General features: G+C 39.0%; 1 protein-coding gene and 1 pseudogene across 1 annotated transcript; both read right to left on the reverse strand.

The window, feature by feature from the left end:
* Positions 1–3,034: 3,034 nt before the first annotated feature.
* On the reverse strand, positions 3,035–4,363 carry LOC119743260 (annotated as a pseudogene).
* Positions 4,364–8,406: 4,043 nt separating this feature from the next.
* Positions 8,407–14,206, reverse strand: LOC119742490 (speedy protein A-like). Its single transcript, XM_038218430.1, has 7 exons — positions 14,003–14,206; positions 12,374–12,749; positions 12,021–12,079; positions 11,284–11,369; positions 10,626–10,797; positions 9,514–9,835; positions 8,407–8,982 (listed from the first exon to the last, which is right to left on the reverse strand). Exons 2-7 carry the CDS (start codon positions 12,702–12,704, stop codon positions 8,912–8,914), a joined length of 1,041 nt encoding a protein of 346 aa, XP_038074358.1. The 5' UTR covers positions 12,705–12,749; positions 14,003–14,206; the 3' UTR covers positions 8,407–8,911.
* Positions 14,207–14,763: the final 557 nt, after the last annotated feature.

Below are 14,763 nucleotides of genomic sequence, written 5' to 3' on the forward strand. Positions count from 1 at the left end.
AGACTTGCAGTTAAATTGATGAAGAAATCAGATTTGGTCCCATGGTAGAATATGCGCTTCTTTATTACTGCTAAAATGCAATTCTCATGGTATTTGCAAAGGCAAACATTGTGGGGTAGCTTACTGCAAAGTAGGACGTGCTTCGGTGTCAACTTCAGAGTGCTGAAACTCATAAAATAATTGGTCTAGAACAATTTTTTTCACTTCTAGAAACTTCAGAATACACCATATCAATTTTGCAACAGATATTTGAGGAAAAAAACATTTTTAAATTTTGACCCTCGTGTCGCACTTGGGGGTTTCTGGACGATGTTTGGGGAAGTAGCTTGTGTAGAAGGTGTTTTACAGCTGAGGACTTGGTGCAGTTTCTTCATCGGTGAGTGGGATATCAGTTGTCTCACTTGTTGGTTTGTCAGTTTGGGGAGATGCCATAGGAGCACTTTCGTCTGTGGAGACATCATCTGGCAGTGCTGGAGAAAGAATGAAAAGAAATAGAGAAAGGTTTTATAAATGTTGGATATCAAGGCAGCAGTATTATAATGCTTATTGTTTTGTGTCTTTGAGATGAGTTGAAGTCATAAATATATAAATACTGAATTGGGGATTGTAAAATGGTGGAAGAGTGGATTTGGGGGAAGTTGTGGGTAAAGGTAGGGTAAATGGTAGTATGTGTATAGGAGGGTGGGAAATATGTTTTATTAGTTTGAAATGAATATTTGGTGAAGTAATTGAAGAATATGTATGGAGTTGAGTGTAAGGTGAGTAATGAAGATGGGAATAGGGGTATTTAGATATAAAGAAATTAAGATGCAAGGAAGATGGTAAGGAGAATTATTGTAAATACCTTCGATGTCGGACCATCCTGCCTCAGAAAGAACGTCGTCGCTTGGGTTGTCTGGGGGATGAGAATCAACGGATTGAAAGGAATTAATGGGGTTATTGAACGTTATTGAAATTGGGCTCAAACAAAAACCCTAAAGTACATGTACCAATCTTTTTCAGTTTGGATCTGCTAGTCATCATCAAAGTCAGCATTGTTGACCTCATCTCTTGTTGGCATCAGGATTCTGTGAAGTTACAAGATAAATGAACTTTTCAAACATCAAAATAAATACAACAAAAAAAACGGACACTAAAAGAAAACTTGACATTTTTGGAAACTTGTAATAATTTTTACCCAATCCGCTCCTTGCAGGAACAAAAGATTGCATTTTTTTTGACATAGTAACAACGTCCCTTTCCTAGTGTGTGCATAGGTTCATACATGTTTGGCGTTGGACTCGGTGACAACATGCCGCCAGTTAGTCTTTGCCTGTGCACAATGCACCAAGTTGAAATTTTCCCTACCAGCAGCTCTTGTCTAAATTTGAAGGGGCGGGGGGGTTACTTGTAGCCAGAGCGGACAGTTGTGGTCAATGAAAAGTACAGTCCGGTTTTTTGTGTGTGCAGTGTTTCAAATGCATCAAATCTGGTTGAAATAATACGTTTCCTGAAATCAAAGCAGACAATATTCAAGTGTTCTACATGTATATGTTATACATGTACATGTATTTGACCTACAGAAGAACAATACAAAACAATGGACATGCCAAAAAGTGAACACCTTTTATTGACGGATAGTTTTTGTTTTCAAGCTAAAGTATTATCAACCAAATTCCAATGTGCACAGTCGACTCTCGTAAATACACAATAAACTGGCACTGTAGAGCTGATTAAGTTGTATTATATATCCTGACATACAGATCCTTGTCATTTGCTTGGTGGAACTCGCATCACGTGATATTCGTTAATTACTCCCATTCACGCCGGGGCTCAAAAATTCCCATTCGCCCATGGGGAATGGGAAATACTATTTGACAGTTATAGGATCATCTTTGTTCCATGCCGCGGTATTAGTGCAAATGCATGCTGGTGTGCACGTTCATCAATGCGCGTAGCATGTATTGTCCTAAAGAGCCAGCGCGACAGTAGTTGGGTTCAAACATTTTCGTGAAGGGATGGTTTGGAAGAGAGAAACACATTTTTCACCAATTTCATGTTGAAATGAAAGTTCAAAAATATCAAATGACAAGGATCTAAATGTCAATAATATAAAACAAACATTGAGCGGCTTTAAATTGTGAAATGGGAGGAATATTATCGCTCGGTAAAATCTGGATTTTCTTTTCCCAGTTCACTCCGCTTCGCTTAAGGAAATGGAGAAGTACAGATTTTGCCTTTCAATAATATTCCTCCCTTCACTCGGAGTCACTTAATATTTTGTGTTTGACAAGACTAGACTTTATGCGTGTGAAAACTAAAAATGCAACAAGAGAAACGTACCTTGTACTTTGCCCCACCCTTTCGGTTTGGGCAGTACTTGAGAGTCTCTTGGATGGTTTCTTCAATTTCCAAGACTCGGCTTTTGGGGTGGGCACTCAGACAGGCTTCTACAAGAACGGGTGAAGAAGACGTCAATATTTTAATAATTTGCACCTGTTGATGTGAATCGCCTCGAGATCGATGCACTTGTACCTTCTCATACCGTATTGTGGCCATAGCCACAAAACGTTTGATAAAACACGTCACCGGTTTGGGGTTCTTTGTCGAACTCCTGCCAAACTGCAAAAATTTGTCTCCGTCTTCTATGACATGCCTCAACTTCCTCTGCTTTGTTGAGGATTTGGGAGGCTTGGTGGTTGTACTGGGAAGCTTGGTGGTGTTTGGAGAGGCTTGTCGGTAGTATTGGGAGGCTTGGGGATGGCAATGAACAGCGTGGTCTTCACTGGAGGAGGTTTTGGAGCAGCTGTACATGGTGGGCCGAGAGTCGTTGTAGCGGGTTGGGTTGACTGTGGTGGATGAGGTTTTTTTCTTTTTCTTCCTGGGACAAGGTGTTCGGATCAGTTGTTTCAGCTCACGTAGAATATGAGGTTGAGGGTTCAGTACATTGACCATAGTATCCCACACATAGTCATATGTCTTGCCCTCCATGATCTTTTTTGAAACCCACATTTTAGTCAGTTTGGAATATACATACCAGTACATGTACCTCTTCTCAGTGACAGTTGTTCCCATCTGGGTTAGTTTTGGTGCGAGTTGCCTGCTCCCGATCCAAGTTATTATTATGATCAAGCACTGCCAACTGCAACCTGGCAAGCATCTGGGGATAATCAAATTCTTGCCTTTTTGGGCAATACTTAAAGAGGTTGTGGAATGCTCGAAGACATTTCCGTCATTTTTTGGGTATATGTAGCCTAAGGTGTGATGAAATAAAAACGACTATTGTTTCTGTCATAAAATGAGTACAAAAGGTACTTTTGAGAGCTGTTTTTCAAGTCCTGTCATGCCTGTTTCGGCCCGAACGTGCAATTTGTGTAAAAGTCGTCGTTGCGGGCAGCAAACAAAACACAGTAAATCGTGACGTAATAAACAGGACTCCCGATGCAGAGTAGCATAAACGAGTCCTGTTTATTACGTCACGATTTACTGTGTTTTGTTTGCTGCCCGCAACGACGACTTTTACACAAATTGCACGTTCGGGTCGAAACGGGACCTGAAAAATAGCTCTCAAAAGTACCCTTTGTACTCATTTCATGACAGAAACAATAGTCGTTTTTATTTCATCACACCTTAGGCTACATATACCCCCAAAATGACGGAAATGTCTTCGAGCATTCCACAACCTCTTTAAGAAGAAGGCTGTGATAGACTTCTAACTGTCCAGTATGGCAAGCCTTTGTCAAGCGGGGGAAGTCCTTTACAAGTCTCTTATTAAATAGAACCTCCTGGAGTGCTTTGTGGGGTGGGGAGCCTGCAGTTAGCCATATTTTGGCTGCCGACTCTTTGTCTGTTAGAGGCTTGTGGTCACAGTGCTTGGTATGGTCCCCGTCCCATCGGTAAACATTAACGATGTGGTGCTGGATTGACTGTATTTTTTCAGTCAAAATGTTGGGTTTTTCGCTGCAGTTTTGGCAAGCATACCATATTTGGTTGGAAATGGATTTTATCCAGCCAAGGGGCGCATCATTCTCCTTTCTTTTAGCCTTTGCAGTTAGCTTCTTTTTGATTGATTTTGTCACATGCCAAACATCATACTGGTGTTCAATTTTTTTGTAGTCTTCTCTCATGAGTTTTGTGATGCCAGTGTGCCGGTCTGTTGCAAGCTGGACAACTTTGATGGGTTTTTTTTTTAGGAGGTCAAGTGTGCGTTTGCAGCCAGCCAGTTCCATGGCATTAGAATTTTGACCTCGCTGACTTGTACCAAGGCCATGGCCATAATTTCATGGGTTGACGAATTCATCAAGACATAACTACCGTATTTGGCATTGTAACCAGGAGAGTCACACCTGCCATCCCCTGACACCTTAAAGGGAATATACAACATTTGCAAACATCAAAAAATTAAATTACCAAGTTTTTACGAAATACCTTACTAGGATGTTGGTAAATGACAGTCTGAAGCATTCTGTAAAATTATGGCACCTGGCGTGAAGTCATTTTCAAGAAAATGGTATTTTTGTATACATTTCCAACGGTGGTCGGCTGGCCACCGTTCAGCCGTTGAAAAAACCTAACTATTTTTCAACTACTGCTCCAAATTTACCATTTTTTCAGTCCAAATTTTGTTTGCTATTGGTTACATGTTCATGAACGGGTGCAGGCCAGCTAGACTGGTTCCCTTGCCTTACAATTTTCCATCATCTATAAATTGATCCATTTTATCTTTTGTGGAGTCAGGGAACCAGACTACTTGAACATTTTTGTTTTTCTTGGTTTTTCCAACCTTTTCGAACACAAAACTTCAATAATGTCAGTGTAACAATATTTGATCTATTATACTAACCCCTCAAATAGTTCATTTCTGAAAATTACAGCAAAAGCCAATGATGTACATTCCTTTTAACTTTCTTTCTTTTGAAGTTTGAATGAATATTACACCCATGTGCTGCAAATAATGGGTATTTACAGCTGGAACAAGCAGTTTTTTTTGTATGTCATAGTACGTTGTTTGGCCGAAAAACTGTAAACCATATAAATTGGCAAAATGTGATACATGACTAAAAGTGTTGCCACTAAACAGTATCGAGGCTGCTCCCAGAAGATTGCCCACTGGTGCCTGACCTATAGTAGGTTGTGATGACCATTTCATCACTACATGGCCACTCGTGCAAATGATGGTAGCTCTGATCATTGACCCAACTAGTGACTTTTGTACAGAATCAACGGCCCCAACACAAAATAAGCACTTCAAGGCGTATAAAAGATTGTCCAACATTCTGTCAAAAACAATGTACTTTTTTTCTGTACATAACTTTGCTTGTTCCTCCATACCATCAGTACTTTCTGATTCTGATGAATGGGTGTACTCGGAAGAAGATTCTTCATCAACTAAAAAAAATGTGTAATGTGTAATGAAAAATGTGTATGTGCTATCCAGCTGGTATAAATAGAGATCAGTGAAGAGCCTCTCGATCAGGGAGTAAGCTTATGTAACTAAACGGTTAAAAAATGTGTATGTGCTATCTAATTTTTTTAACCATTTAGTTAGTACGTGAGCGTACATGTACTCCCTGATCAAGAGGCAGTCCACTGAACTCTATTTATACAAACTAAACGGTTTAAAAAAGTTTAATTTTTTTCTGGAACAGCAAAAGGAAACTCAAATTCCAAAACATCAATAACATTTGACAGACATCAATAATGTCTGTAATTCTGTTTAGCTTTTAAAAGGCTTTGAGGCTCCTCATCAGGACTAGATCACATCCAGGGAAGACTCATCTATCCAGGGTTCGACTTAAGCGGTAGCCCGCCAGCCAAATGCTAGTCAAAACAGCAGCAGGCTAGTCACACTATTCCTTAAGTAGTCCAGCTGGCATGACAATAATTATGGGATACGGGAAAGATGAAAGTACAGGAAGAAATAAATCATTAAATTCAGAAAGCAGACCTACAAATGTATATCAATTTATGTCTAATTGTATTAATTGTTCAGAGTAAAATTATTAGATCTGTTTATTAAAAGACTCAACAAGATTGCCTCAGGATACTAGTTTTACATGCACATTGTTGTTTATGAGACATTCTACATGTATAAATGGTTGTGAACCCTGATTTATTCATTTCACAGTAGAAGCCAAATATCTATTGTACCAATAATAAACATTACTTACAATTCATACTGTTTGATATTATCAACTTGTCGTCATAAGATCAAAACAAAAGTATACCGAGTGCCTCTCCGATGTGCAACTGGCCGACAGTAGCCTTTGGAAAGTAGGTTTAAACATTTCAACAGTGCAAGAAAGTTTTACTGAATATTTATCATTAAATGTGAATTCCCATCCTCATTTCTTACTTTGTGCCTTGGGGTTCCACTGTTTTTTTCAAAATTCCCGAAACACAAATGCTCAAGTATCAAGGCATTTATCATTGAGATATGCTTACACTTGTATGTTGAGATGTGGAATTTTCCAATTGGTTAGTTTCAAAATTGCTGTAATTTTATTGGCTTCAATTTAAGAATGTAAAGGTCCTAAACTTGGGGTGAATTGCGCATGTATATTTATCCTTTATAAAGTATTTATTTGAAAAATAAAGTTGATAACATTTGGAAATGCTAAAGGTCCTGATTGACTTTCTGAGTTGTTTCCATTGAAATAGAAATTTTAGAATCAAGTTAAAGCACGCCTCCTTTTTTATAGCTTCATGCTTGGACTCAATAGATCATTTGCACTGCAGCTGTCGTTGAGGTGTGTGGTTTTGTTCAGCATGCATAACAAAACACCTCCAAGATGGCTGCTAAATGCAATTAACCTATTAACTAATGGACTCTATATACGTGGCCTAACATAGAAAGGATCCCTGCCTTGCAACCCCTCCCTCCCCTTACACATCAACCCCACCCCACCCCTCGCCTCTTGGTGTAAAGCATTTTTATGAGTTTTATCCTATTGTAGGACCCGGAACAGACATCGTATTCATGTAAAATAAAGTGCATCCTGACTATAATTTTTGTAAGCACTGAAAAGGGACTATGTACTGCCTATGGCAAGGCATCCTGTCTGGATATCAAGGATGAATGATGCTCCAATCTAAGTCACAAAAAAAATGATATCCAAAGCTTTAAGCATTTTAAGTGAAACTTGATAAAGAGCACGGAGAGTACATCTTTAATCTTAATTGTCAAAATGAATAATGGGCCATGGGAAGGGACCTTATGCGAACTTGTTAATCGTGTGTTAACAAAAGCCTTTGTAAATGGTAGGGGGGGGGGGGAACGATTTACAAGTATAGGTCGCGATAGTATTGACCTGGATTGTTGCTATGTCGAGGGATGATGGGGGGGGGGGGGGGGTTTAAGCCTCGCGATACTGTCAATAATTTGTATTTCCCATTAGGCCTGCAATTATTGACAATATATCCCATAGTTTTTAGATTGTCCCAGTCTGCAGGATCATCCCTTAGAATAATTAGCAAACGAAATAATGAAAACGTGTCAAATTTTGCAGGAAAAGTTCTTCACTACCGTGGAATTACAGAGACAATACAGTAGCTAGCAGAATACATTGAGTACAGAATTACAATAAATAGGCTTTGCGCTTAAGCGGGAAATTGTGTAAAAACGGGTGGCATGTGACGTACATGTAATAAAGGCAACACTGTGGTATTGATCATTATTGGTGCTGTATTTTTGACGAGTTACCTTTACTGTTTCTTAAACGATTTTGTAATAAAAGTAATGCAAATGAAAATTCAAGCACTTTATGACCCATCTGAATTCATCTTTATTCCATTTACGATAAGTGTACATCTTGGATTTAAAAGTATAAGTAGTTTTAAAAGTGCAAATCATAACTCTTTTACATTTCCTTTATTGTCAAAATATTTTGCCATCTGGTCAACTTCATTGCCAATAAAGGCGCAAGCCAATTCACAGTGAATTCAAACCAAATGTGTCGCCAAAATTAAACTTTACTGAACCATTTCCCTTTCAAAATATCAAACAGTTGTCATCACAGTGTTTTAGTGTTCATATCACTTTGTCATTCTTTATAAGGAACATTCTTAGTGTCTTGTTTTGTGAGAGAGGCAAAGAGTTAAAACAAGTTTCTTCTTTTGTTTGTTTGTTTTGTGATTTCCCAAGTCATTTGAATGAGGGAGGAGTTAATCACTTCAAAGTTAAAAGTTAAGTTATTTTCCTTAAATTCCAAGGAATCAGTACTTATGCCCTTTTCATACATTTTGATATCCATTATAAGCTATCAAACTTTTAAGGTCAGACAGGTCAGACAACTAGGTAATTATTTAATACAAGAATGACTAACAAATTTACAATTTAATTTGAAAATGTATCGGTCTGAGAATAAATTAAACACACCTAATTAAGCCTATCATTCTGAACATCATCAAAAAAGGTCATCTTATTTCTGCGCGACCAAAATTGAACAGTACAATGAATTTCTATTTGAGGAAAGGGAAACAATAAGTTATCTTCAAACTATTAAATATCTTTAATATGATAAATACTGAAATTTAAATACAATTGATATGGTATCTGAATGCAAATAACAATTGAAATAAATAACTTCATCATATACATGTTTTTGTACAATATTGAAATAGATTATTTCAGAGTTGCTTTGACTTCGGTTTTATTGTAAGCTGCTATTTAAACTTCACACATTTTGAACTTCAAATAATTGTACTTTTCATAAAACCTTCAAATAAAAGTTTAAAAGCCACAATTCTTGCACTATTTAAAATTAAAACAATGCACCCTGCACTTGAAAAAAATCCTAAAGATGCAAGTTAAACAAGATCAGTTTAAAGCTGTCAAAAATGGTTAACTTAACTGTCTAACTAGCCGTCAGTCTTGTGACATTATTGGCATATTATTTTTTTTCATCAAATTTCAGAATACTGGTTGAGTCACTTACTCATGGCAGCTTGCCCAAAAGTAGGAATCCTCTCCATTCGGTTCGGTCTGAAGGGTACTCTTTAGTCCTGAAAAACATAATCAAATGAAATAATTTTGTTTACATCGGTACCATACCAATTTTCTGTTGATATTTTAAATTACTGCATCATTTTTTTCAAGAGAAATGTGAATTTGTCATATATACCATTGTTCAAATACAGCCTAATTTTGGCTTTCAAATACACTGAAGTGATGTTTTTGTTCTACATAAAAAATTATCTGATTTCATAGGTTGTTGAGGCAGATTCAACAGTGAACTCTGTACAACTGTCATCTAACTTGAAATTCAATGCTGTTACTTAAAAAATAAATATTATGAAAATGACACTGAACTGGAGTAAAACAAATAAAATTCATTGTTAATAATTTCTCTTGCTACATGGATGCCAGGCTCCAAATTTAGATACCACACATGCAAACTCAACTTATAAATTGTAATCGGAAACCGCAAAAATGTACATTTGATTTGAAGCCAGTGTCTATTAACAATTTTCAAGGAAAGGTGAAGTTAAGACATCCTTAATATGAATGAATGCAGATGAGCTACTTAAACCTACCATGCATATCAAACATGCTGGGTGAGTAGGGTTTGCATGGCAGTTCATCCCCATCTGGGCTATCAGTCGAGGTATCGGTGCAAGACGCTAGGTACAGATGGCAGCTTGGGCTGTTGGTGATGTGGGAGCCAGGAGAACAGTAGGCAAAGCTGCCGCTCTCAGCGCACAGCTCACAGTGGATGGGGGACAAGCCCGGCCCACGTGGGAAGCTCTCGTTGCTCTCATCACTACCGAGGTAGTTCTCATAGTGTCTGATGGCACCAGCATGGTGTGGCTGACGGTCTCTTAGCCAGATGTAGTGCTTGGGGGATATGGCCATTAGCTGCAGGTGGATTTAAGTTCAAGTAGTTTGAAATTACCTCTGCAATGGACCGATCCAGTAAGCCCCTCCCACTGCGCACGTGGGCAAATTAACACGTGCTCCTCTCCAATGCCAACCAATGCCACACTGCATTTTCCTGCCGCGCGCATCATACGCGCATGCACGCATGTCGGACTTTTGTGCACGCATGTCGGACTTTTGTGCACGCATGTCGGACATAAATCACGGCTGTGATTGGTCAGAATACCTTGGGGCGGTGTTTACTGGATCGGTCCATTCCTTCAGTAAAATGGTTTCTGCATATTCGTGATGTTGAAAAAAAGTTTTGTATTGCCATGTACCATTTCTACATCTCAACTGAAGACATTTGGGCAGTTTTAACCCTTTTATTGCACAGATTATTTGGATTATAAATGCACAGATTACAACATTTCTTGGGTGGTGGCTAGCGATCGTCATGTGCACCAAAGGGTTAAATTAATTATTTTGTTTTGGGGGGTGGGGGTATAGGAATTCAATTGTGTCGTATGTGACCAATTTTTAAAATCTTTTTTTTTATAGGGGGTGTTGACAAACGTCAGACAGACTTTCTAAACTGTGTCAATTAAGGTGTCTTGTTAAATGTTCGAGTTGTCATTATAAGACTGCCTTCTTTCAAACAACAAAAATTATAACCACAGAATGCACAAAGAATATTGCTGAAGTCAAGAGGACTGTAACATTGCTCTTGCCTCCTTCACACTACTCTGGGAAAGTACAGAACTTGTTGAATACATGTGAAAGCACAAACCTCTTCACAGCATTTGCGACTGACTGCGGCCCTGTACTCGATGGTCTTCAACAGCTTGTCTCGCTTCCTCAGGAAGCTTGGGTACTTGTCTCTCCAGGTCAGTCCCAGCGCCCAGGGGAAGATCTCATATTTGAACTCCTCTTCATCCTCTTCCATGTCATTAGCAAGGTACCTTCAATTAATGAATAATTACCAATATCAAACTGTAACCGTTGTGCAGTAACACATTTGATAAAATGAAAAAGTACAAAATTGCTGCAAATTACTGCTCTCTGACTGGATTGACCTGAAATTCACAAATAAAAAAAATTAAAACAGCCTGATGACATTGCGATCTTAACAAGATCTTCTTCAGAGCATAACTTTTTTTTTACAAAGAGTATAATAATAACAATTATTTTCTGGACCAGATACTGTCTATCTATGGGTGATGATTTTGGGGAAAAAGGCAACAATATTCTAAACCTCAGTAATTTTTTTTTCCTCAAAGGAGCTAACATCTCGTTATGGTTAAAACACAGACTACACGGCACATTGTCTTCATAAGACTTTTTTTTTTCAAGAGAGCAATTCATAAATCATTGATGGCATTCCGCCAAATTACAGAATAAAGACAAAAGAAATGGAAAATAAATAAAAAAAGCATTGAAAAACTTACAAGGCAACAAAGAAGTTCATTCTTGTATACTGGCTGATTGTGTAGTTGGCTCTCTTGAAGTATGCAAAGACCATTGCGATGAGATACTGCCAAGAAAAAAATATCAAGTCAAAAAGAGAACTTTTAAGGACGATTAAGAAAAGAAAAACTATCGAGGGACAGCACCACAGGTTGTCACACAAAGAACCTAACAGTCGAAAACCAATTAATAAAGTATATTGCGTGTGAGATTTTGAATATTTTCAAATTACCTGAAAAAGCCAGATAACCAATCGATGTGAGAAAGCGCAGTTGGAGAAACACACAAAGGATGGGTCAATAGTGTTAGTGCAGCTTATCAGTTTATCATTTGGAAAAAGATTTTTTTGGAAGACCAGGAGATATAAATAAAAACAGTGGCCCAAGTGGTTTTACAAGTCCTGTATTGTGATTGATGTATCTCTTGAACAAAACATTCTAATGAAACCAACTAAAGAGCATTTGGAAGACCAATTATTCTACTCAGCAAATACATTAGATATGATTTTGAATACTACCCCAACTTTTCGGAAAACATGCCCGATTCGACCGTTGCTGACTGTCATAATTCAAATGATAATAGTACAATTAACTTTGGGCTTGTCAGCTCAAACTTGATTGTAGTAGGTTACTTTTGCCTCAGCAATAATGTCTAAGTTGAGTCTGCTCAATTCAATTGATAGTAGTACAATTAACATCTATTAAAGTATATTTGTTACCTTGTCTGCTACTTTTGCACAGTTGTCCATCCACAAGAAATCTTGGATCAGACTGTCATCTGTTACGGGAAACAATCGATGTAAATAGATCTATGGACTTTTTCTGAAATTTTCTGATTGTTATTTTGCACTGCTCAAAGTTCTTGTTCAGTTTGAATGTTCACTACGCATACCCTCCATAGTTCACTTTCAATCCAGTTGAACTACTGAAAGACCCCTTGTTAGAACAAAATTATGTTTGATCCCTTTTTGTTGTTGTTATGCAAAATTAATACATGTTCAATAAACACATTTGTTTATAAATTCATTTTTTTAATGTGTTAGTAGTACAAGACAAGTTTCATTCCCCTCACCAAAAATTTTGAAGAATGCAGCCATCTCTTTGCTTGTTACTGTCATAGGCGCATTCTTGGCTCTCTTAGGTGGGCTGCACAATGCTGCAGTGACGTTAGTGATGTCCTGACAAGGTCCTCTCCGTGTTTCTTTCTCCGCACCTATTCTGCGCTTTACGGGCTGGAGCACCGACACAGCTGGCACATTGTTCACCACATCCACTCTCATGTCTTGATCTCGGACGTGCAGTTTGTCAGTCAGAATGGGAGTAACAGCACTAGTGCTGCACTGAAAACAGCTCAGGATCACAGAGGGAAATTCAAAGTCTTTTTGCAGGGAGCCCTTGCCCATAGCCCTGCTGGAGATTCCGTTGAGATGTCACATCATGTTCCAGACCTGATGTAAAGAGAAAAGTAACAATTAAGAACGTCAGCCCATTATGCATCACGAACGCGTGGATGTTGATACTCACAAGAGCCAAGAAGGACACACTGTTTGCAGGATGGGTGCCTGATGAATATTGCACATGAGTGCCCTACAACTTTAATACTTCTCAGTTTTACTACTAAAGGCTTTGTCAAATTATTTGTGCAGAGCCATAATAGGCTGCACATACCACAGAATAACCTACAAAAGACTTGTCATAACGCTTGACGCTCTGCCCTCATTGAAAACAAAAATACAAAACAACCCCCGCCCCCCAAAAAAAGCACCATCCCACAAAAACGCAAAGAAACTCCAAACAACTCCAAACAACACAATACAAATTGTTTCACAATGTTACAACTGTAGAACTAGAAGTAGAAGCCTGGCCTACATATTATATATCAAAAGTAGGCTTAACGAGTAACGCATAATTAACAGTTAGGTTATCCTTCGCCATCTTAAAACTGTACAACAATGCATTCAGTTCAATTACAAAAATAAGTGAAGGCGTGCGGCGCAACTCAAGCAAGGGCCCAAGGCCAACTGAGCTGAGCTAACCAGTAAGACTGAATAGAGAGGCTCAGCATGCTCTCAGTGAGCCAGTTTAAGCCTAAAGGCTGAGACTGAGGCTGAGCATGCTGAGTGAAGCTGAGCATGCTGCTGACCTTGACTTGTCTTGGACCTTGCCTTGGCCTTAGCTTGCTGGAGTTACATGTAGGCTACTCAAGCTAGCTTGGCCTTAAGACAGAGTCTGCTGAGCCTGGCCTTGACAGTTCCTTTGCCTGTGAGTGTATTAATATAAATAACAATGCACTTAAATTTTGTAGGCCTAGCCCTAGCCAGCTAGCCTAATTTGTTTAGCCAGGCCTCCCACATATCCCAGGTAAGTCGGACTAGGCCCTAGGCTATGCCTTCATTGCATTTCAACTCATGAATTGACACACAACGGAGGAGTCCAACCTGGGCTAAACATGCAAGGCAACACCATTCACCAACGTTCTATGTCTGCATTTATATCAGGCAAGGCCCGGCTTAATCCTTAGCCTATAAATGCGAGCCGTATTTTGTCAACTCAAACTATGAACAAAGGCAGCCAAAACTGGGCAGGGCCACGTACGCAGTACAATCATTTTACGTTAGCGAGGTTAGCAATGGTTAGAAAAACGTTAGGCACATTCGTTCCAAAATTCACGTCTCGTCGAAAACTATGCTCCCTGACTGACCTTAAAACTACGGTAGTAGACCCGTCAATAAGTAGTCATCAGGACGAACAAGATTAGAAACTAGAAGAACTAGTGGGCTAGTAGTCCAATTTACTGTTGTTTAGGACTAGGCCTAACTAGTTTTATGTGTTAGTTGTAGGCTATGCTTGGTGGCCGGCCGGCGGACCAAAACTTAAAGTTAACTTATCACTTTTTGAACTTTCGCGCGTCCAAAAAAAGTATCGTCTGCTGGCAAACTGGCTGGTACCCGCATAAATTTCCAATATATTCGAACGAAGTAGGCGGAACCAGCGTAAAAACTTCACATAGTATATATAGGGGGCGCTCTTTATTATTTTTGTTCATCCCACCTTCGCTCGCAACCCCCACCCCCTGGCCCCCTCAATTTACTTTTTTTAGCAAAATAGTTCGCAAAACATCAGTCTGACAAAAAGTCATAAAGGACGCGAAAGAAAAAATCGTGCGGCGATCGGGGGCCGGGGGGGGGGGGGGGGGAGAACGTACGGGACGGCGGATTCCGCCCTACTCTTCGATTATATAACCCCTACATCTCTGAACAAGTTTTTGATTTACCTGGGGCGTATTATTTTTTTGCGACCATTAACCATGCAGAAAGAAGTTTATGACGTCATGATGCCCAAGAATTAACTTATCACGCAGGCGTGAAAAAACGCCGAAACCAGAAACTGTTTTTGCTAGTGAACTGTGTGTTTATACTTCACATGTACAGTAGATGGAATATTATTATTGTCTTCTGACCA

This window comes from Patiria miniata, unplaced genomic scaffold (genome assembly GCF_015706575.1).
Source record: "Patiria miniata isolate m_02_andy unplaced genomic scaffold, ASM1570657v1 HiC_scaffold_6, whole genome shotgun sequence".
Classification (NCBI taxonomy): Eukaryota; Metazoa; Echinodermata; class Asteroidea; order Valvatida; family Asterinidae; genus Patiria; species Patiria miniata.